This window comes from Amblyraja radiata, unplaced genomic scaffold (assembly GCF_010909765.2).
Source record: "Amblyraja radiata isolate CabotCenter1 unplaced genomic scaffold, sAmbRad1.1.pri scaffold_933_ctg1, whole genome shotgun sequence".
NCBI lineage: Eukaryota > Metazoa > Chordata > Chondrichthyes > Rajiformes > Rajidae > Amblyraja > Amblyraja radiata.
The window spans coordinates 20,769-41,628 of record NW_022630930.1 but is presented as its reverse complement, the minus strand read 5'-3'; the positions used below and the strand labels follow the sequence as shown (position 1 = coordinate 41,628).

At 50.5% G+C, this 20,860-nt stretch overlaps 1 protein-coding gene across 1 annotated transcript; it reads right to left on the bottom strand.

Annotated features, from left to right (window-relative positions):
* Nucleotides 1-10,281: 10,281 nt before the first annotated feature.
* Nucleotides 10,282-20,833, bottom strand: LOC116970480 (U8 snoRNA-decapping enzyme-like). Its single transcript, XM_033017128.1, has 3 exons — nucleotides 20,432-20,833; nucleotides 16,814-17,089; nucleotides 10,282-10,641 (listed from the first exon to the last, which is right to left on the bottom strand). Exons 1-3 carry the CDS (start codon nucleotides 20,570-20,572, stop codon nucleotides 10,459-10,461), a joined length of 600 nt encoding a protein of 199 aa, XP_032873019.1. The 5' UTR covers nucleotides 20,573-20,833; the 3' UTR covers nucleotides 10,282-10,458.
* Nucleotides 20,834-20,860: the final 27 nt, after the last annotated feature.

The window sequence follows — 20,860 nt, the reverse complement described above, 5'->3', positions numbered from 1 at the left end:
ACTCCTGCACCTGTTGTCTATGTTTCTATGAACTGCAGATGCTGGAAAATCGAAGGTAGACAAAATCGCTGGAGAAACTCAGCGGGTGCGGCAGCATCTATGGGACAACATTGCTGTAGAAACTCGATCTGAAGAAGGGTTTTGGCCCAAAACGTTGCCTATTTCCTTCGCTCCATAGATGCTGCCGCACCCGCTGAGTTTCTCCAGCAATTTTGTCTACCTTCCATTGACTTGGCCCTTGGCAATGAATCCCACAGATTCACCAGCCTCTGGCTAAAGAAATTCCTCCTCATCTCCTTCCTAAAGGAATGTCCTGAATTCTGAGGCTGTGCCCTCTGGTCCCAGACTCTCCCACTAGTGGAAACATCCTCCCCACATCCACTCTATCCAGGCCTTTCACTACTCTGTGTGTTTCGATGAGGTCACCCCCTCATCCTTCTAAACTCCAGTGAGTCCAGACCCAGGGCACTCAAACGCTCATCGTACATTAACCCATTCACCTCTGGGATCATTCTCGCAAGCCTCTTCTCCAGAGCCAGCATATCCTTCCTCAGATACGGGGGCCAAAACTGCTCACATAGAAACATAGACAATAGGTGCAGGAGTAGAGGCCATTCGGCCCTTCGAGCCAGCACCGCCATTCAATATGATCATGGCTGATCATCCAACTCAGTATCCTGTACCTGCCTTCTCTCCATACCCCCTGATCCCTTTAGCCACAAGGGCCACATCTAACTCCCTCTTAAATATAGCCAATGAACTGTGGCCTCAACTACCGTCTGTGGCAGAGAATTCCACAGATTCACCACTCTCTGTGTGTGAAAAAAAATGTTTTTCTCATCTCGGTCCTAAAAGATTTCCCCCTTATCCTTAAACTGTGTGTGTGTGGCCCCTTGTCCTGGACTTCCCCAACATCGGGAACAATCTTCCTGCATCTAGCCTGTCCAACCCCTTAAGAATTTTGTAAGTTTCTATAAGATCCCCCCCTCAATCTTCTAAATTCCAGCGAGTACAAGCCGAGTCTATCCAGTCTTTCTTCATATGAAAGTCCTGACATCCCAGGAATCAGTCTGGTGAACCTTCTCTGTACTCCATCTACGGCAAGAATGTCTTTCCTCAGATTAGGAGACCAAAACTGTACGCAATACTCCAGGTGTGGTCTCACCAAGACCCTGTACAACTGCAGTAGAAACTCCCTGCTCCTAGACTCAAATCCTCTATGGCAAGAATGTCTTTCCTCAGATTAGGAGACCAAAACTGTACGCAATACTCCAGGTGTGGTCTCACCAAGACCCTGTACAACTGCAGTAGAACCTCCCTGCTCCTAGACTCAAATCCTCTATGGCAAGAATGTCTTTCCTCAGATTAGGAATGTCTTTTCTCACAATGGAGCGGTGCGTATTAAGGCAGAGATAGATAGATGCTTGATTAGTAAACTCCAGCGACTACAGGCCCAGTGCCGTCAAACCCTCGTTCACCTTGAGGCACTAGTTTCCCCCCCAGAGTGATCCCAGGAGCGGCGTGTCCTGGGTTGGTGTTGGTGAGCAGTCGGAAGCTGCCTTGTTGGTCTCTTTGCTGAAGCAAGGGCTGTTTCTGAAAAAAAAGATCTGCCGATACGAGGGTGCAGTCTGCAGGAAGAGAGAAAGGGACAGCTGGGCGGAGAGCAAGAGCCACAGACCACGGGAACAATTGTTCGGTGGGTTGTTAAGAGATCACAGGGTGAAACAGAAGGCGTGCGGTTTGCTTGCCTTTGACAATCAGGGCACTCAGTGTAGCAGACACAAAGTCAAGTTGCATCTTAATTTGAGGAAGGAGATTCTTGCTATTGAGGGAGTTCACCAGGTTAATTCCCGGGATGGCGGGACTGTCATATGCTGAGAGAATGTGGAGCGGCTGGGCTTGTACACTCTGTGGAGTTTAGAAGGAGAGGGGATCTCATTGAAACATATATGAGATTGTTAAGGGTTTGGACACGCTAGAGGCAGGAAACATGTTCCCGATGTTGGGGGAGTCCAGAACCAGGGGCCACACACACACAGTTTAAGAATCAGGGGTAAACCATTTAGAACGGGGACGAGGAAAAACTTTTTCACCCAGAGAGTTGTGAGTGTGTGGAATTCTCTGCCACAGAGGGCGGTGGAGGTAGGTTGTCTGGATGCTTTAAAGAGAGAGCTAGATAGGGCTCTTAAAGATAGTGGAGTCAGGGGATATGGGGAGAAGGCAGGAACGGGGTACTGATTGGGGATGATCAGCCATGATCGGCGGTGCTGGCTCAAAGGGCCAAATGGCCTCTACTCCTGCACCTGTTGTTTATTGTCTATCTTGGTAGAATGTGTTGGAGGGAACTCCAGATGCCTGTTTATACCGTAGACACAAGATTGCTGGAGTAACTCAGCGGGTCAGCCAGCCAGCATCTCTGGAGAAGAGGAATAGATGATGTTTCGGGTTGGAACCCTTCTTCAGACTCAAGACCTGAGACTTAACTCTTCTTCAGACTCAAGTCTGAGGAAGGGTTCCGACACACGAAACATCACCTATTCCATTTCTCCAGAGATGCTGGCTGCTGGTTTGGTTCGGCAACTTGAGCGCCCTGGAGAGGAAAAGACTACAAAAAGTAGTAAACACTGCCCAGTCCATCATCGGCTCTGACCTCCCCACCATTGAGGGGATCTATCGCAGTCGCTGCCGTAAAAAGGCTGGCAGCATCATCAAGGACTCACACACCATCCTGGCCACACACTCATCAGGGACGGCAGATGGCACAATGGGCTAAGTGTTCGGCTGGCAACCGGAAGGTAGCCGGTTCGAATCCCGCTTGGAGTGCATACTGTCGTTGTGTCCTTGGGCAAGACACTTCACCCACCTTTGCCTGTGTGTGAATGTGTGTGAGTGATTGGTGGTGGTCGGAGGGGCCGTAGGCGCGGATTGGCAGCCACGCTTCCGTCAGTCTGCCCCAGGGCGGCTGTGGCTACAGAAGTAGCTTACCACCACCGAGTGTGACTGAGGAGTGAATGAATAATGCGATGTAAAGCGCCTTGAGTATTAGAAAGGCGCTATATAAATCCCATCCATTATTATTATTATTATCTCCCCACTACCCTCAGGTAGAAGGTACAGGAGCCTGAAGACTGTAACAACCAGGTTCAGGAATAGCTACTTCCCCACAGCCATCAGGCTATTAAATCTGGCTCGGACAAAACTCTGAACATTAATAGCCCATTATCTGTTATTTGCACTTTACCTGCTTATTTATCGATGTGTGTATATATTTATATGATGGTATATGGCCACACTGATCTGTTCTGTAGTCAATGCCTACTATGTTCTGTTGTGCTGAAGCAAAGCAAGAATTTCATTGTCCTATCAGGGACACAGGACAATAAACTCTCTTGAATCTTGAATTACCGCTGAGTTACTCCGATATTTTGTGTCTTATCCTCGGCATCTACAGAGGACTTTGGTTAGGCTGCATTTGGAGAATTGCGTGCGGTTGTGTTCCCCCCCATCACAGGAAGAATCCGGAGGCTTTGAAGAGGGGGCAGACGTTTTACATCAGGGAAGCTGCGTGGATTAGAGGTTAATAGCTCTCTGGACAGGTTGGGCTGACGGGCATTGTTTTCTTTGGAACGCCAGAGGTTGAAGGGGAGACCTGATCGAAGGTTCACCAGACTGATTCCTGGGATGGCAGGACTTTCATATGAAGAAAGACTGGATAGACTCGGCTTGTACTCGCTGGAATTTAGAAGATTGAGGGGGGATCTTATAGAAACTTACAACATTCTTAAGGGGTTGGACAGGCTAGATGCAGGAAGATTGTTCCCGATGTTGGGGAAGTCCAGAACAAGGGGCCACACACAGTTTAAGGATAAGGGGGGAAATCCTTTAGGACCGAGATGAGGAAAACATTTGAACCTTCTCTGTACTCCCTCTATGGCAAGAATGTCTTTCCTTAGATTAGGCTATTAAGGCAGAGATAGAGAGGTTCTTGGTCAAGAAGGAACTGCATTGGTGAATCTCTGGAATTCTCTGCCACAGAAGGTAGTTGAGGCCACACAGTTCATTGGCTATATTCAAGAGGGAGTTAGATGTGGCCCTTGTGGCTAAAGGGATCAGGGGGTATGGAGAGAAGGCAGGGATGGGATACTGAGTTGGATGATCAGCCATGATCATATTGAATGGCGAATGGTGCAGGCTCGAAGGGCCGAATGGCCTCTACTCCTGCACCTATTTTCTATGTTTCTAAAATTTTGAAAGGCATGTTCCGTTCAGTGGTGAGGGAAGGGTGGCAGAGCTGAGACCGTGTGCGGGTTTGTGGCGCGGGCCCCATCCATCCTGGGGTCAGAACTGCAGTGAGCTGCTGCAGTATTTCAGCGGCTGGAACCGTTTGTGGAAGTGTCTGTCATTTTAACTGAGTGAGGGGGGGGTGAAGGGTTGAAATGAGGAGCAGGAGATAAAAGCTGTGAGTGCCGTGCTGTTTCAGTCAGAACAACATCCGCTGCCACCGATGCGTATCTCTCCCCAGCCCCCCCCCCCCCCCCCTTCAGCCCAACTTGCCCACACCGCCCAACATGCCCCATCTACACTAGTCACAGAGTGATACAGTGTGGAAACAGGCCCTTCCTTCAGCCCAACTTGCCCACACTAGCCCCATCTACACTAGTCATAGAATGATACAGTGTGGAAACAGGCCCTTCAGCCCAACTTGCCCACAACGACCAACATGCCCCATCTACACTAGTCCCTCCTGCCTGTGTTTGGCCCATATCCCTCCCAACCTATCCTATCCATGTACCTAAATGTTCTTAAAAGTTGCAATCATTGCTCCCCATCTGTTTCCTCAATGCCACCTCTCTATTTACACCTTGAAACATAGACAATAGGTGCAGGAGGAGGCCATTCGGCCCTTCGAGCCAGCACCGCCATTCATTGTGATCATGGCTGATCGTCCCCAATCAATAACCCGTGCCTGCCTTCTCCCCATATCTCTTGACTCCACTAGCCCCTAGAGCTCTATCTAACTCTCTCTTAAATCCATCCAGTGACTTGGCCTCCACTGCCCTCTGTGGCAGGGAATTCCACAAATTCACACAACTCTCTGGGTGAAAAAGTTTTTTCTCACCTCAGTCTTAAATGGCCTCCCCTTTATTCTAAGACTGTGTGTGGCCCCTGGTTCTGGACTCGCCCAACATTGGGAACATTTTTCCTGCATCTAGCTTGTCCAGTCCTTTTATAATTTTATATGTTTCTATAAGATCCCCCCCTCATCCTTCTAAACTCCAGTGAATACAAGCCTAGTCTCTTCAATCTGTCCTCATATGACAGTCCCACCATCCCAGGGATCAATCTGGTGAACCTACGCTGCACTGCCTCGATCACAAGGATGTCCTTCCTTAAATTAGGAGACCAAAACTGTACACAATACTCCATATGTGGTCTCACTAGGGCCCTGTACAACTGCAGAAGGACCTCTTTATTCCTATACTGAAATCCTCTTGTTATGAAGGCCAACAGGCCAAAACTGTACGCAATACTCAGGATGTGGTCTTACTAGAGCCCTGTACAACTGTCACCTCCCCCCTGGCTCCTACAACTCTCCTCGCCTCTGTAACCCCCTCCCAGGATAACTCCGCACAGACAGCACCCGTAGTCAGGATGAATCCGGGTCTCTGACGCTGTGAGGCAGCAACTCTAGCGCTGTGCCACTGTGCCACCCGGAGACTCATGCTCTGCAAAGAGATGTCAGGGCCAGGTTTCACTTCCTTGTTGGTTGTTGCGCCTGTTACTTGCTATCACCTCTGCCACACTCGCCCCGCTCCCAAGGTCACAAAGAGAACGTGCAAACTCCACGCGGGCAGCACAGAACATCAGGATGGAAAGAGGTGGCTGGAGCTATGAGGCAGTACCTCGGTCGAGATGAGATGCCGAGGCTCTTTAAGGCGCTGGTTAGGCTGCATTTGGAGTAATGTGAGCAATTCTGGGCCCCGTATCTGAGGAAGGATGTGTTGGCTCTAGAGAGGGTCCAGAGGAGGGTTACAAGAACGATCCCAGGAATGAGTGGGTTAACGTACGATGAGCGTTTGTCGGCACTGGGCCTGTACTCGCTGAGGTTTAGAAGAATGAGGGGGGGACCTCATTGAAACGTGACCGAATAGTGAAAGGCCTGGATAGAGTGGATGTGGGGAGGATGTTTCCACTAATCTCGGCTTGTACTCGCTAGAATTTAGAAGGTTGAGGGGGGATCTTATAGAAACGTACAAAATTCTTAAGGGGTTGGACAGGCTAGATGCAGGAAGATTATTCCCGATGTTGGGGAAGTCCAGGACAAGGGGCCACACAGTTTAAGGATAAGAGGGAAGTCTTTTAGGACCGAGATGAGAAAATCATTTTTTACACACAGAGAGTGGTGAATCTGTGGAATTCTTTGCCACAGAAGGTAGTTGAGGCCACACAGTTCATTGGCTATATTTAAGAGGGAGTTAGATGTGGCCCTTGTGGCTAAAGGGATCAGGGGGTATGGAGAGAAGGCAGGTACAGGATACTGAGTTGGATGATCAGCCATGATCATATTGAATGGCGAATGGTGCAGGCTCGAAGGGCCGAATGGCCTACTCCTGCACCTATTTTCTATGTTTCTAATGGGAGACCACCAGTGATGAACGCCACCTCCTCTATGGACGTGTACCCCCGGCCCAACGGCTGAAGTCCAGGAGAAGCTTTCTCAGCCATGTCCAGCCCCTAATAGCATCACGGGAAGAAACCAGACTCCAACTATGGATAAAAAGGATTGAGGACGACCCCCCTCCTACTGACATGGGTATCCCTCCTACTGAAGCCCTCCCTCCGGGCTCAGAAGCACCATGGGTCCAGTGGAAGACACTCAACCACCTGAGAACAGGAACAGGGCGATCAAAAGCTGCCATGGCCAGATGGGGCTATGAAACTGGCCAAACCACCTGTGAATGTGGAGAAGAGGACCATACAATGCAGCACTGCCTTGTCTGCCCCCTACTACCCCCTACTACATATTAATGATCTGGATGAGGGAATTGAAGGCAATATCTCCAAGTTTGCGGATGACACTAAGCTGGGGGGCAGTGTTAGCTGTGAGGAGGATGCTAGGAGACTGCAAGGTGACTTGGATAGGCTGGGTGAGTGGGCAAATGTTTGGCAGATGCAGTATAATGTGGATAAATTTGAGGTTATCCATTTTGGTGGCAAAAACAGGAAAGCAGACTATTATCTAAATGGTGGCCGACTAGGAAAAGGGGAGATGCAGCGAGACCTGGGTGTCATGGAACGCCAGTCATTGAAAGTGGGCATGCAGGTGCAGCAGGCAGTGAAGAAAGCCAATGGTATGTTAGCTTTCATAGCAAAAGGATTTGAGTATAGGAGCAGGGAGGTTCTACTGCAGTTGTACAGGGTCTTGGTGAGACCACACCTGGAGTATTGCGTACAGTTTTGGTCTCCTAATCTGAGGAAAGACATTCTTGCCATAGAGGGAGTGCAGAGAAGGTTCACCAGACTGATTCCTGGGATGTCAGGACTGTCTTATGAAGAAAGACTGGATAGACTTGGTTTATACTCTCTAGAATTTAGGAGATTGAGAGGGAATCTTATAGAAACTTACAAAATTCTTAAGGGGTTGGACAGGCTAGATGCAGGAAGATTGCTCCCGATGTTGGGGAAGTCCAGGACAAGGGGTCACAGCTTAAGGATAAGGGGGAAATCCTTTAAAACCGAGATGAGAAGAACTTTTTTCACACAGAGTGGTGAATCTCTGGAACTCTCTGCCACAGAGGGTAGTCGAGGCCAGTTCATTGGCTATATTTAAGAGGGAGTTAGATGTGGCCCTTGTGGCTAAGGGGATCAGAGGGTATGGAGAGAAGGCAGGGATGGGATACTGAGTTGGATGATCAGCCATGATCATATTGAATGGCGGTGCAGGCTCGAAGGGCCGAATGGCCTCTACTCCTGCACCTAATTTCTATGTTTCTATGTTTTACCCAACCAGTGCAGCCCAAAGGATCTTGCAGTGTTCAATAAAAACGCAGAGGACTGTGTAAAGGAATGGGAAACTGTCATATAACCAACCAGCTTCAAAGACAAAAGAAGAAGATTGGGAGAGTCTAGGACTAGAGGTCACAGCCGCAGAATTAAAGGACGGTGTCAGGCAGCATCTCTGGAGATAGGTGACATTTTGGGTCATCTTTTAATTTCGGAAGGAACTGCAGAAGTCGGTTTACACCGAAGGCAGACACAAAATGCTGGAGTAACTCAGCGGGACAGGCAGCATCGATGGATGCTTTCGGTCGGTCGAGACCCTTCTTCAGACACAGCAAGGAAACAGGTCCTTTGCCCATCGATCACCCATTCACACTAAGAAAAGGCAAAGGAAGGATTCTGACCTGAAATATCGCCGGTCCATGTTCTCCACAGGTGCTGCATCACCTGCTGCATCTCTGCAGCACCTTGTGTCTGTCTGTCTTTGATTATGTTGGCTGCTCTTCCGAGGCAGAGTGAAGTGTAGATGGAGTCGATGGTGGGGAGTCTGGTCTATGTAAAGCACCATCTACAACTCTCTTTCATTCCTTGTGGTCTTGGGCAGAGCTGTTCCCAAACCAAGCCGTGAAGCACCCTCACAAGGACGCTTTCTACGGTTCACCTATAGACATTGAGGGCACTCTCAACTTTCTTGGTCTTCTCATAGTTATAGCACCGCCGTTCAATGTGATCACGGCTGATCATCCCCAATCAGTACCCCGTTCCTGCCTTCTCCCCATATCCCCTGACTCCGCTATCTTTAAGAGCCTCTATCTAGCTCTCTCTTGAAAGCATCCAGAGAACCGGCCTCCACCGAGGCAGAGAATTCCACAGACTCACCACTCTCTGTGAGAAAAAGTGTTTCCTCGTCTCCGTTCTAAATGGCCGACCCCATATTCTTAAACTGTGTGTGTGGCCCCTGGTTCTGGACTCCCCCAACATCGGGAACATGTTTCCTGCCTCTAGCGTGTCCAAACCCTAACCATCTTATATGTTTCAATAAGATCCCCTCTCATTCTTCTAAACTCCAGAGTGTATACAAGCCCAGCTGCTTCATTCTCTCAGCATATGACAGTCCCGCCATCCCGGGAATTAACCTGGTGAACCTACGCTGGGCTCCCTCAATAGCAAGAATGTCCTTCCTCAAATTAGGGGACCAAAACTGCACACAATACTCCAGGTGTGGTCTCACCAGGGCCCTGTACAACTGCAGAAGGACCTCTTTGCTCCTATACTCAACTCCTCTTGTTATGAAGGCCAACAGGCCAAAACTGCACACAATATTCCAGGTGTGGTCTCACCAGGGCCCTGTACAACTGCAGAAAGACCTCTTTGCTCCTATACTCAACTCCTCTTGTTATAAAGGCCAACATGCCATTCACTTTCGTCACTGCCTGCTGTACCTGCATGCGTACTTTCATAGACTGATGAACAAGGACCCCCAGATCCCGTTGTACTTCCCCTTTTCCCAACTTGACGCCATTTAGATAGTAATCTGCCTCCCTGTTTTTGCCACCAAAGTGGGCAACCTCACATTTATCCACATTAAACTGCATCTGCCATGCATCTGCCCACTCCCCCAACTTGTCCAAGTCACCCTGCATCCTCATAGCATCCTCCTCACATTTCACACTGCCACCCAGCTTTGTGTCATCTGCAAATCTGCTAATGTGACTTTGATTCCCTTCATCCCCGTGTGGGCAGTAAGAGTCGTGACGAGACGTGGTGAGGTTGTATCTTTATTTCCGACCCACATGCTTTACACAGAGGCACGGGGACGACAGATTGAGGGCTGGCACTCCCGCCGGCGGCTAGCATGCACGGCGATCGCCCTTTACGCCAGGCATGTGCGAGGGCGAGAGGCCCCCCCCCACACACCGCACCATCCCGCCCTTCATAAGACAGGGTCCGCTCACAGGCTGAGTGACCGATGCCCGATCGCCAGGCCGCGACTGACCAGGGAGAGCAGCAGCAGCGGGCCGGACAACTGGCAGGAAAGTGCCCGGACTCAGGTGACGAACCCCGACGACTCTGGAACACGGACCCCCCCCCCCCCCTCTCCCCTGGCCTAACACCACCAGAACAACACTGACGAGGGGGGGAGGAGAGGAGGAGCACAAACCCAAAATACAGGGATTGCCCACTCCCGCCAATGTTCAAACAACCCTCCACTCCACCCAGACACTGAGGGGGAGGGGGGGCGAAGAGAGGCAAGATCCAGGCTCGAATACCACTCCCCCTCACCCACCAGCCCCCAGACGGTGTGGCATGCGTACGACAGACACACACATAGACAGCAGGAGACCGAGTGGGGTTACAAACACTGTTTTGTTGGGACATGCAGTGCTGTGCCTTGGCCTTGCGGGCAGGGGAAGCTCCTGGCTCGGGATAGAACACCCCCCCCCCCCCCCCCCGCTCCTAGCCCACCCGACTGGCCGTGACGGCCGCCCGCAGCTCGGCCTCGTTCAGCAGCCGCAGCTTCCGCAGGGCCTCCACCAGCTGCTCCCTGGCGTTGCCGATGAAGGTGTTGGTGAGGAAGGCTGGCAGCCCCCCGAAGCCGTCCCGCAGGGTGTAGAGGGGGACGCGGATCACACCCAGGACCTGTGGGCACACGCAGCAAAGGTAGAGCGGGGTGAGGGCTGCAGAGGCACCGGCGCTGACCGCGTGGAGTTTGCATGTCACAAAGAACCATAGAAAATAGGAGGCTGACAAAAGTGCTGGAGAAACTCAGCGGGTGCAGCAGCATCTATGGAGCGAAGGAAATAGGCAACGTCTCGGGCTCCATAGATGCTGATGCTCCATAGATATGAAGAAAGACTGGATAGACTCGGCTTGTACTCGCTGGAATTCAGAAGATTGAGGGGGGATCTTATAGAAACTTACAAAATTCTTAAGGGGTTGGACAGGCTAGATGCAGGAAGATTGTTCCCGATGTTGGGGAAGTCCAGAACTAGGGGTCACAGTTTAAGGATAAGAGGGAAGTCTTTTAGGACCGAGATGAGAAAATCATTTTTTACACAGAGAGTGGTGAATCTGTGGAATTCTCTGCCACAGAAGGTAGTTGAGGCCACAGTTCATTGGCTATATTTAAGAGGGAGTTAGATGTGGCCCTTGTGGCTAAAGGGATCAGGGGGTATGGGGAGAAGGCAGGTACGGGATACTGAGTTGGATGATCAGCCATGATCATATCGAATGGCGGTGCTGGCTCGAAGGGCCGAATGGCCTCTACTCCTGCACCTATTGTCTATGTTTCTATGTCATGTGTCCCAGATAGGACAATGAAATTCTTGCTTGCTGCAGCACGACAGAATATTGTAAGCTCTATGCTCCAATAACTTATGAGTAGGGAAATCAAGAACCAGAGAACATAGGTTGAAGGAGAGAGGGGAAAGGTTACGTATTTGGAGCGGGGGAGGATACCAGGGCTCAGAGAGACTCCGTATAGACAGTACCCGCAGTCAGGATCGAACCTGGGTCTGTGGCGATGTATGGCAGCAACTCTAGACAGTACACATCTTGACTAGCTTAATGGGGCAGCATGGACAAGTTGGGCCGAAGGGCCCGTTTCCTCGCTGTGCCTCTCTGAATGGTCGCCTGCCCACGCAGAAATGAATCCAACACTCGCCTCAGAGAGATGCTGCTCGAAGCATCGCTGGTGGGTTGTGAGATTCACAGATACAATGTGCTTTATCTGCACCCATCTCGAAATATTCCTCCCCCACCGAGAGCCCACTGTGACTCAGCGCTTGGTGCTGCAGTGTGAAGCATGTGATATAGAAAGACGACTGCAGTGTGATTCACCCATCAACACATCTCCACTCACCCCAGCAACATAGAAACATAGAAAATAGGTGCAGGAGTAGAGGCCATTCGGCCCTTCGAGCCTGCACCATTCGCCATTCAATATGATCATGGCTGATCATCCAACTCAGTATCCTGTACCTGCCTTCTCTCCATACCCCCTGATCCCTTCAGCCACAAGGGCCACATCTAACTCCCTCTTAAATATAGCCAATGAACTGTGTGGCCTCAACTACCTTCTGTGGCAGAGAATTCCACAGATTCACCACTCTCTCTGTGTGAAAAATGATTTTCTCATCTCGGTCCTAAAAGATTTCCCCCTTATCCTTAAACTGTGTGACCCCTTGTTCTGGACTTCCCCAACATCGGGAACAATCTTCCTGCATCTAGCCTGTCCAACCCCCTTAAGAATTTTGTAAGTTTCTATAAGATCCCCCCCTCAATCTTCTAAATTCCAGCGAGTACAAGCCGAGTCTATCCAGTCTTTCTTCATATGAAAGTCCTGCCATCCCAGGAATCAGTCTGGTGAACCTTCTCTGTACTCCCTCTATGGCAAGAATGTCTTTCCTCAGATTAGGAGACCAAAACTGTACGCAATACTCCAGGTGTGGTCTCACCAAGACCCTGTACAACTGCAGTAGAACCTCCCTGCTCTTATACTCAAATCCACAGCATCCTGTCAAAGACAATCTGAAGAAGGGTCTCGACCCGAAACCTTACCCATTCCTTCCCTCCAGTGATGCTGCCTGTCCTGCTGAGTTACTCCAGCATTTTCATATGGTCATATAAGTGATTGGAGCAGAATTAGGCCATTCGGCCCATCAAGTCTACTCCACCATTCAACCATGGCTGATCTATCTCTCCCTCCTAACCCCATTCTCCTGCCTTCTCCCCATAACCTGACACCCGTACTAATCTATCTGACTATGCCATAAAAATATCCACTGATGTGTCCTCCACAGCCGTCTCTGAAAAGGAATTCCACAGATTCACCACCCTCTGGCTAAAGAAATTCCTCCTCATCTCCTTCCTAAAGGAACGTCCTTTAATCCTGAGGCTGTGCCCTCTGGTCCTAGACTCTCCCACTAGTGGAAACATCCTCTCCACATCCACTCTATCCAGGCCTTTCACTGTTCAGTGAAGTTTCAATGAGGTCCCCCCTCATTATGCTAAACTCCAGCGAGTACAGGCCCAGTGGCATCAAACGCATTATATGTTAACCCATGTGTTCATGTCTTGAACTGAAACGTCACCCATTCCTTCTCTCCAGAGATGCTGTCTGACCCACTGAGTTACACCAGCATTTTGTGTCTACCTTCAGTGTAGAAACATAGAAACATAGAAATTAGGTGCAGGAGTAGGCCATTCGGCCCTTCGAGCCTGCACCGCCATTCAATATGATCATGGCTGATCATCCAACTCAGTATCCCGTACCTGCCTTCTCTCCATACCCTCTGATCCCCTTAGCCACAAGGGCCACATCTAACTCCCTCTTAAATATAGCCAATGAACTGGCCTCGACTACCCTCTGTGGCAGAGAGTTCCAGAGATTCACCACTCTCTGTGTGAAAAAAGTTCTTCTCATCTCGGTTTTAAAGGATTTCCCCCTTATCCTTAAGCTGTGACCCCTTGTCCTGGACTTCCCCAACATCGGGAGCAATCTTCCTGCATCTAGCCTGTCCAACCCCTTAAGAATTTTGTAAGTTTCTATAAGATCCCCTCTCAATCTCCTAAATTCTAGAGAGTATAAACCAAGTCTATCCAGTCTTTCTTCATAAGACAGTCCTGACATCCCAGGAATCAGTCTGGTGAACCTTCTCTGCACTCCCTCTATGGCAATAATGTCCTTCCTCAGATTAGGAGACCAAAACTGTACGCAATACTCCAGGTGTGGTCTCACCAAGACCCTGTACAACTGCAGTAGAACCTCCCTGCTCCTAGACTCAAATCCTCTATGGCAATAATGTCCTTCCTCAGATTAGGAGACCAAAACTGTACGCAATACTCCAGGTGTGGTCTCACCAAGACCCTGTACAACTGCAGTAGAACCTCCCTGCTCCTATACTCAAATCCTTTTGCTATGAAAGCTAACATACCATTGGCTTTCTTCACTGCCTGCTGCACCTGCATGCCTACTTTCAATGACTGGTGTACCATGACACCCAGGTCTCGCTGCATCTCCCCTTTTCCTAGTCGGCCACCATTTAGATAATAGTCTGCTTTCCTGTTTTTGCCACCAAAATGGATAACCAACATCTGCATTCCCTTCGTACACATCAGAGCCCAACACTTTGCCGTTTACAGAGTGCAGGGTAGGACCTTCAAGACCAAGTTGCTGGTCTACAGAAAAAGACACAAAGTGCTGGAGTAACTCGGCAGGTAAGGCAGCATCCCAGGAGAATGTGGACAGGTGACACTTGGGGTTTAGTTTAGAGATGCAGCGTGGAAACAGGGTCTATGACCCACCGAGTCTGCGCTGAGCAGTGATCACCTCGCACACTAGCACTATCCAACACACTAAGGTCAAATTGTAATCTTTAACTTACAAACCCGCACGTCTTTAGAGTGTGGGAGGAAACCGGAGCACCTGGAGGAAACCCCACACGGTCACGGGAAGAACGTGCAAACTCCATACAGACAGAACCCATAGTCCGGATCAAATCCGGGTCTCGGGTGCTGTTAGGCAGCAACTCTACTGCTGTGCCACCATGCCACCCTTCAATCTTCAGTCCGAGTAAGAGTCCCGACTCAAAACGTCACCTATCCATGTTCTCCACAGATGCTGCCTGACCCGCTGAGTTACTCCAGCACTCTGTGTGAAACGTCACCTATCCACGTTCTCCACACAGATGCTGCCTGACCCGCTGAGTTACTCCAGCACTCTGTGAAACGTCACCTATCCATGTTCTCCACAGATGCTGCCTGACCCACTGAGTTACTCCAGCACTCTGTGTGAAACGTCACCTATCCATGTTCTCCACAGATGCTGCCTGACCCGCTGAGTTACTCCAGCACTCTGTGAAACGTCACCTATCCATGTTCTCCACAGATGCTGCCTGACCCGCTGAGTTACTCCAGCACTCTGTGTGAAACGTCACCTATCCATGTTCTCCACAGATGCTGCCTGACCCGCTGAGTTACTCCAGCACTCTGTGAAACGTCACCTATCCATGTTCTCCACAGATGCTGCCTGACCCGCTGAGTTACTCCAGCACTCTGTGTGAAACGTCACCTATCCATGTTCTCCACAGATGCTGCCTGACCCGCTGAGTTACTCCAGCACTCTGTGTGAAACGTCACCTATCCACGTTCTCCACACAGATGCTGCCTGACCCGCTGAGTTACTCCAGCACTCTGTGAAACGTCACCTATCCATGTTCTCCACAGATGCTGCCTGACCCACTGAGTTACTCCAGCACTCTGTGTGAAACGTCACCTATCCATGTTCTCCACAGATGCTGCCTGACCCGCTGAGTTACTCCAGCACTCTGTGAAACGCCACCTATCCATGTTCTCCACAGATGCTGCCTGACCCAGAGTTACTCCAGCACTCTGTGAAACGTCACCTATCCATGTTCTCCACAGATGCTGCCTGACCCGCTGAGTTACTCCAGCACTCTGTGAAACGTCACCTATCCATGTTCTCCACAGATGCTGCCTGACCCGCTGAGTTACTCCAGCACTCTGTGAAACGTCACCTATCCATGTTCTCCACAGATGCTGCCTGACCCGCTGAGTTACTCCAGCACTCTGTGAAACGTCACCTATCCATGTTCTCCACAGATGCTGCCTGACCCGCTGAGTTACTCCAGCCTTTTATCCCCTCACAGAGTCCCTGGCCATTTCCCAATTCCTGTGTGGAAAGTTGCGGATAGCGAGTCTCAGATTACGGAACTTCCCGTATTTGTAAACTCCAGATTAATGCCGACCCAGCTTGGTTCTGACGTTTCATTCGTTCAACTCTAGTGGTCTTCCAAAGCCTGAGATTCTGGATACTAGATCATTCCCTCACCTTGTGCCCCCAAGCTTCACAATGTTCAAATACCTCTTGATATTGAACATATCCCCACTCCATAACACTCTTCTGGACCCCATCTCTGTAGAAACATACAAAATAGGTGCAGGAGGAGGTCTTTCGGCCCTTCGAGCCAGCACCGCCATTCATTGTGATCATGGCTGATCGTCCCCAATCAATAACCCGTGCCTGCCTTCTCCCCATATCCCTTGACTCCACTAGCCCCTAGAGCTCTATCTAACTCTCTCTTAAATCCATCCAGTGACTTGGCCTCCACTGCCCTCTGTGGCAGGGAATTCCACAAATTCACAACTCTCTGGGTGAAAAGGTTTTTTCTCACCTCAGTCTTAAATGGCCTCCCCTTTATTCTAAGACTGTGTGTGGCCCCTGGTTCTGGACTCGCCCAACATTGGGAACATTTTCCTGCATCTAGCTTGTCCAGTCCTTTTATAATTTTATATGTTTCTATAAGATCCCCCCCTTCATCCTTCTAAACTCCAGTGAATACAAGCCTAGTCTTTTCAATCTTTCCTCATATGACAGTCCCGCCATCCCAGGGATCAATCTGGTGAACCTACGCTGCACTGCCTCAATCACAAGGATGTCCTTCCTCAAATTAGGGGACCAAAACTGTACACAATACTCCAGATGTGGTCTCACCAGAGCCCTATACAACTGCAGAAGAACCTCTCTACTCCTATACTGAAATCCTCTTGTTATGAAGGCCAACATTCCATTAGCTTTCTTCACTGCCTGCTGTACCTGCACGCCAACTTTCAGTGACCGGTGTACAAGGACGCCCAGGTCTCGCTGCAACTCCCCCTTACCTAACCTAACCCCATTGAGATAATAATCTTCCCTTGTTTTTGCCGGCAAAGTGAATAACCTCACATACGTGTTTCTAACACTCCTCGAGGCACTGAATCGGGAATGAGAGCGCGGTTCGGCCTGCCTTACCTCCCGCCCGTGGTCTTTGGCCTGCACGGAGCATGCCTCCACCTTGCGCAGTTCCTCCAGGGAGATCCTCTTGGTGTAGAAGTGGGCCACCACCTTCTGGGGCAACGCCTCGGTGGCGTGGGAGCTGGCATAGTCGGCCTCCATGATGCGCAACACCTTGCTGTCACAGCCCAGCTCCTCACACAGCTCCCGGTTCAGCCCTTCCTCCAGCGTGCCATCCCGTGGATCCATGAATCCGCCCGGGAAACCGATCTTCCCATCGAACCGCATCTGCATCTGAGGAGGGGAGGAGCAGGGGGGGTATCTTATCGCTGGGTCTCGGGGCCAGAGGGACCCACCCCCCCCTGTGTTTAATTTAGTTTAAGATACTGCGCGGAAACAGGCCCTTCGGCCCATTGAGTCCGCATCGGCCAGCGATCACTGCACACTAAAGGGCCTGTCCAACCGTCACAACCTAATTCACGACCTCTGCCGAGTTTGCCCTCGACTCATAATAGTCAAGTCAAGTTTATTCGTCACATACACATATGGGGTGTAATGTTAAAATTGTACGAGGCATTGGTGAGGCCAATTCTGGAGTATGGTGTACAGTTTTGGTCACCAAATTATAGGAAAGATGTCAACAAAATAGAGAGAGTACAGAGGAGATTTACTGGAATGTTGCCTGGGTTTCAGCACCTAAGTTACAGAGAAAGGTTGAACAAGTTAGGTCTTTATTCTTTGGAGCGCAGAGGGTTAAGGGGGGACTTGATAGAGGTCTTTAAAATGATGAGAGGGATAGACAGAGTTGACAGAGTGGATAAGCTTTTCCCATTGAGAGTAGGGAAGATTCAAACAAGAGGTTCGGACATGATTTGAGAATTAAGGGACAAAAGTTTAGGGGGAACTTCTTTACTCAGAGAGTGGTAGCTGTGTGGAATGAGCTCCCAGTGGAAGTGGTGGAGGCAGGTTCGATTTTATCATTTAAAAATAAATTAGATAGGTATATGGACGGGAAAGGAATGGAGGGTTATGGTCTGAGTGCAGGTAGATGGGACTAGGTGAGAGTAAGTGTTCGGCACGGACTAGAAGGGTCGAGATGGCCTGTTTCCGTGCTGGAATTGTTATATGGTTATATGTTATACGAGATGTGCAGTGAAATGAAAAGTGGCAATGCTCGCGGACTTTGTGCAAAAACCAAACAAACAGAATGGAACAGAATCACATATTCTTTTACATACTACATATCGTGGGAGGGAGGAACAATGAAAAAAAACCAGCAATTTAAAAAAAACAATAGAATGGTGCAGTGAAGTTAGTCCCTGGTGAGATAGGAGTTTACAGTCCTATAATAATAATAATAATAATAATATATTTTGTTGTCATTGCACGAGATTTGGGAATGCAGCTTCCATCGATGCCATAACTTAATCAACTAAATATTTAGATACCCAGAGTAACATGATTTATAAATTAGAACTGTAAAACTGTATAAAGTGCAAATAGGTCTGTGCTGGGTCGATGTGCATACTCCCAGCATGGTCGTCACGAGGTCGTAGCACGCCGTGACGCTAGTCGTAGGCACTCATGGCATCAAGTAGGTCGGGGCGTTTTTTCTAGCCTGATGAAAAATGCCCCACGAGTAAAAAAAGGTGGTGAATTAGGTCGTGAAAGTGGGACAGGCCCTTACTTAACACTATCCCACACAAACAAGGGACACTTTTACACATGCACAAAGCCCCTGACCCTAGAATTTAACCATTGACCCCAGTATTTACCCCCTGACCCGGGTATTTGCCGCCTGACCCGGGTATTTACCCCCTGAACCCAGGTATTTACCCCCTGACCCCGGGTATTTACCCCCCGATCCCGGGTATTTACCCCCTTGACCCGGGTATTTACCCCCCTGACCCCGGGTATTTACCCCCTGACCCCGGGTATTTACCCCCTTGACCCCGGGTATTTGCCCCTTGACCCCAGTATTTGCCCCTTGACCCCAGTATTTGCCCCTTGATCCCAGTATTTACCCCTGACCCCAGTATTTACCCCCTGACCTCGGTATTTACCCCTTGACCCCAGTATTTACCCCCTGACCCCAGTATTTACCTCATGACCCGGGTATTTACCTCATTACCCTGGTTATTTACCCCCTAACCCCAGTATTTACCTCATGACCCCAGTATTTACCTCATGACCCCAGTATTTACCCCCTGACCCCAGTATTTACCTCATTAACCCGGTTATTTACCCCCTGACCCCAGTATTTACCCCCTGACCCCAGTATTTACCTCATGAACCCGGGTATTTACCCCTGACCCCAGTATTTACCCCGACCCCAGTATTTACCTCATGACCCCAGTATTTACCCCCTGACTCCAGTATTTACCTCATGACCCCAGTATTTGCCACTTGACCCCAGTATTTACCCCCTGACTCCAGTATTTACCTCATGACCGCAGTATTTGCCCCCTGACCCCAGTATTTACCCCTTGACCCCAGTATTTACCCCCTGACCCCAGTATTTACCCCCTGACTCCAGTATTTACCCCCTGACCCCAGTATTTACCCCCTGACCCCAGTATTTACCCCCTGACCCCAGTATTTACCTCATGACCCCAGTATTTACCCCCTGACCCCAATATTTACCCCCTGACCCCAGCATTTACCCCCTGACCTCAGCATTTACCCCCTGACCCCAGTATTTACCCCTTGACCCCAGTATTTACCTCATGACCCCAGTATTTACCCCCTGACCCCAGTATTTACCTCATGAACCTGGTTATTTACCCCCTGACCCTGGTTATTTACCCCCTGACCCGTTATTTGCCCCCTGACCCCAGTATTCGCCCCTTTGACCCCAGTATTTACCTCATGAACCTGGTTATTTGCCCCCTGACCCCGGTTATTTGCCCCCTGACCCCAGTATTTACCTCATTAACCCGGTTATTTGCCCCCTGACCCCAGTTATTTACCCCCTGACCCCAGTTATTTGCCCCCTGACCCGTTATTTACCCCTTGACCCCGGTTATTTGCCCCCTGACCCGTTATTTGCCCCCTGACCCGTTATTTACCCCTTGACCCCGGTTATTTGCCCCCTGACCCGTTATTTTCCCCCTTGACCCCAGTTATTTACCCCTTGACCCCGGTTATTTGCCCCCTGACCCCGGTATTTACCCCCTGACCCCAGTATTTACCCCCTGACCCCGGTTATTTGCCCCCTGACCCCGGTTATTTGCCCCCTGACCCCAGTATTTGCCCCCTGACCCCAGCATTTGCCCCCTGACCCCAGCATTTGCCCCCTGACCCCAGCATTTGCCCCTTGACCCCAGTATTTCCCCCTTGACCCCGGCACTTGCCCCCTGACCCCAGTATTTGCCCCCTGACCCCAGTATTTCCCCCTTGACCCCAGTATTTGCCCCTTGACCCCAGTATTTACCTCATTAACCTGGTTATTTACCTCATGACCCCAGTATTTGCCCCCTGACCCCGGCATTTGCCCCCTGACCCCAGTTATTTACCCCCTGACCCCAGTATTTGCCCCCTGACCCCAGTATTTACCCCTTCACCCCAGTATTTACCTCATTAACCTGGTTATTTGCCCCCTGACCCCGTTATTTGCCCCTTGACCCCAGCACTCACCAACACGGCGAACCTGAGGGGTATTTTACCGAAGAGTTTCCCGGGCTCGGCGGCGTACAACATGGCGTGCCCGGCGTGCTTGTATCCGGCCAGGGAGCGGGAGTCGAGCCGCGACACGGCCCTGTAGCCGGGCTCCGCCATCTCCTCGCCGTCTCCTCGCCGTCTCCGTTAGTCCGCTCCTTCCCGCCTCCGTGCTCCCGGCCCCAGCGGCCAATCAGCGGCCGGCATCCCGCCCCCGGCAACCGCCCGGCAACGGCGAGGCCAATCAGCGGGCCGCATCCCTCCCCCGGCAACCGCCCGGCAACGGCGCCGCCAATCAGCGGCCGGCATCCCGCCCACGGCAACCGCCCGGCAACGGCGAGGCCAATCAGCGGGCCGCATCCCGCCCCCGGCAACCGCCCGGCAACCGCCCGGCAACGGCGAGGCCAA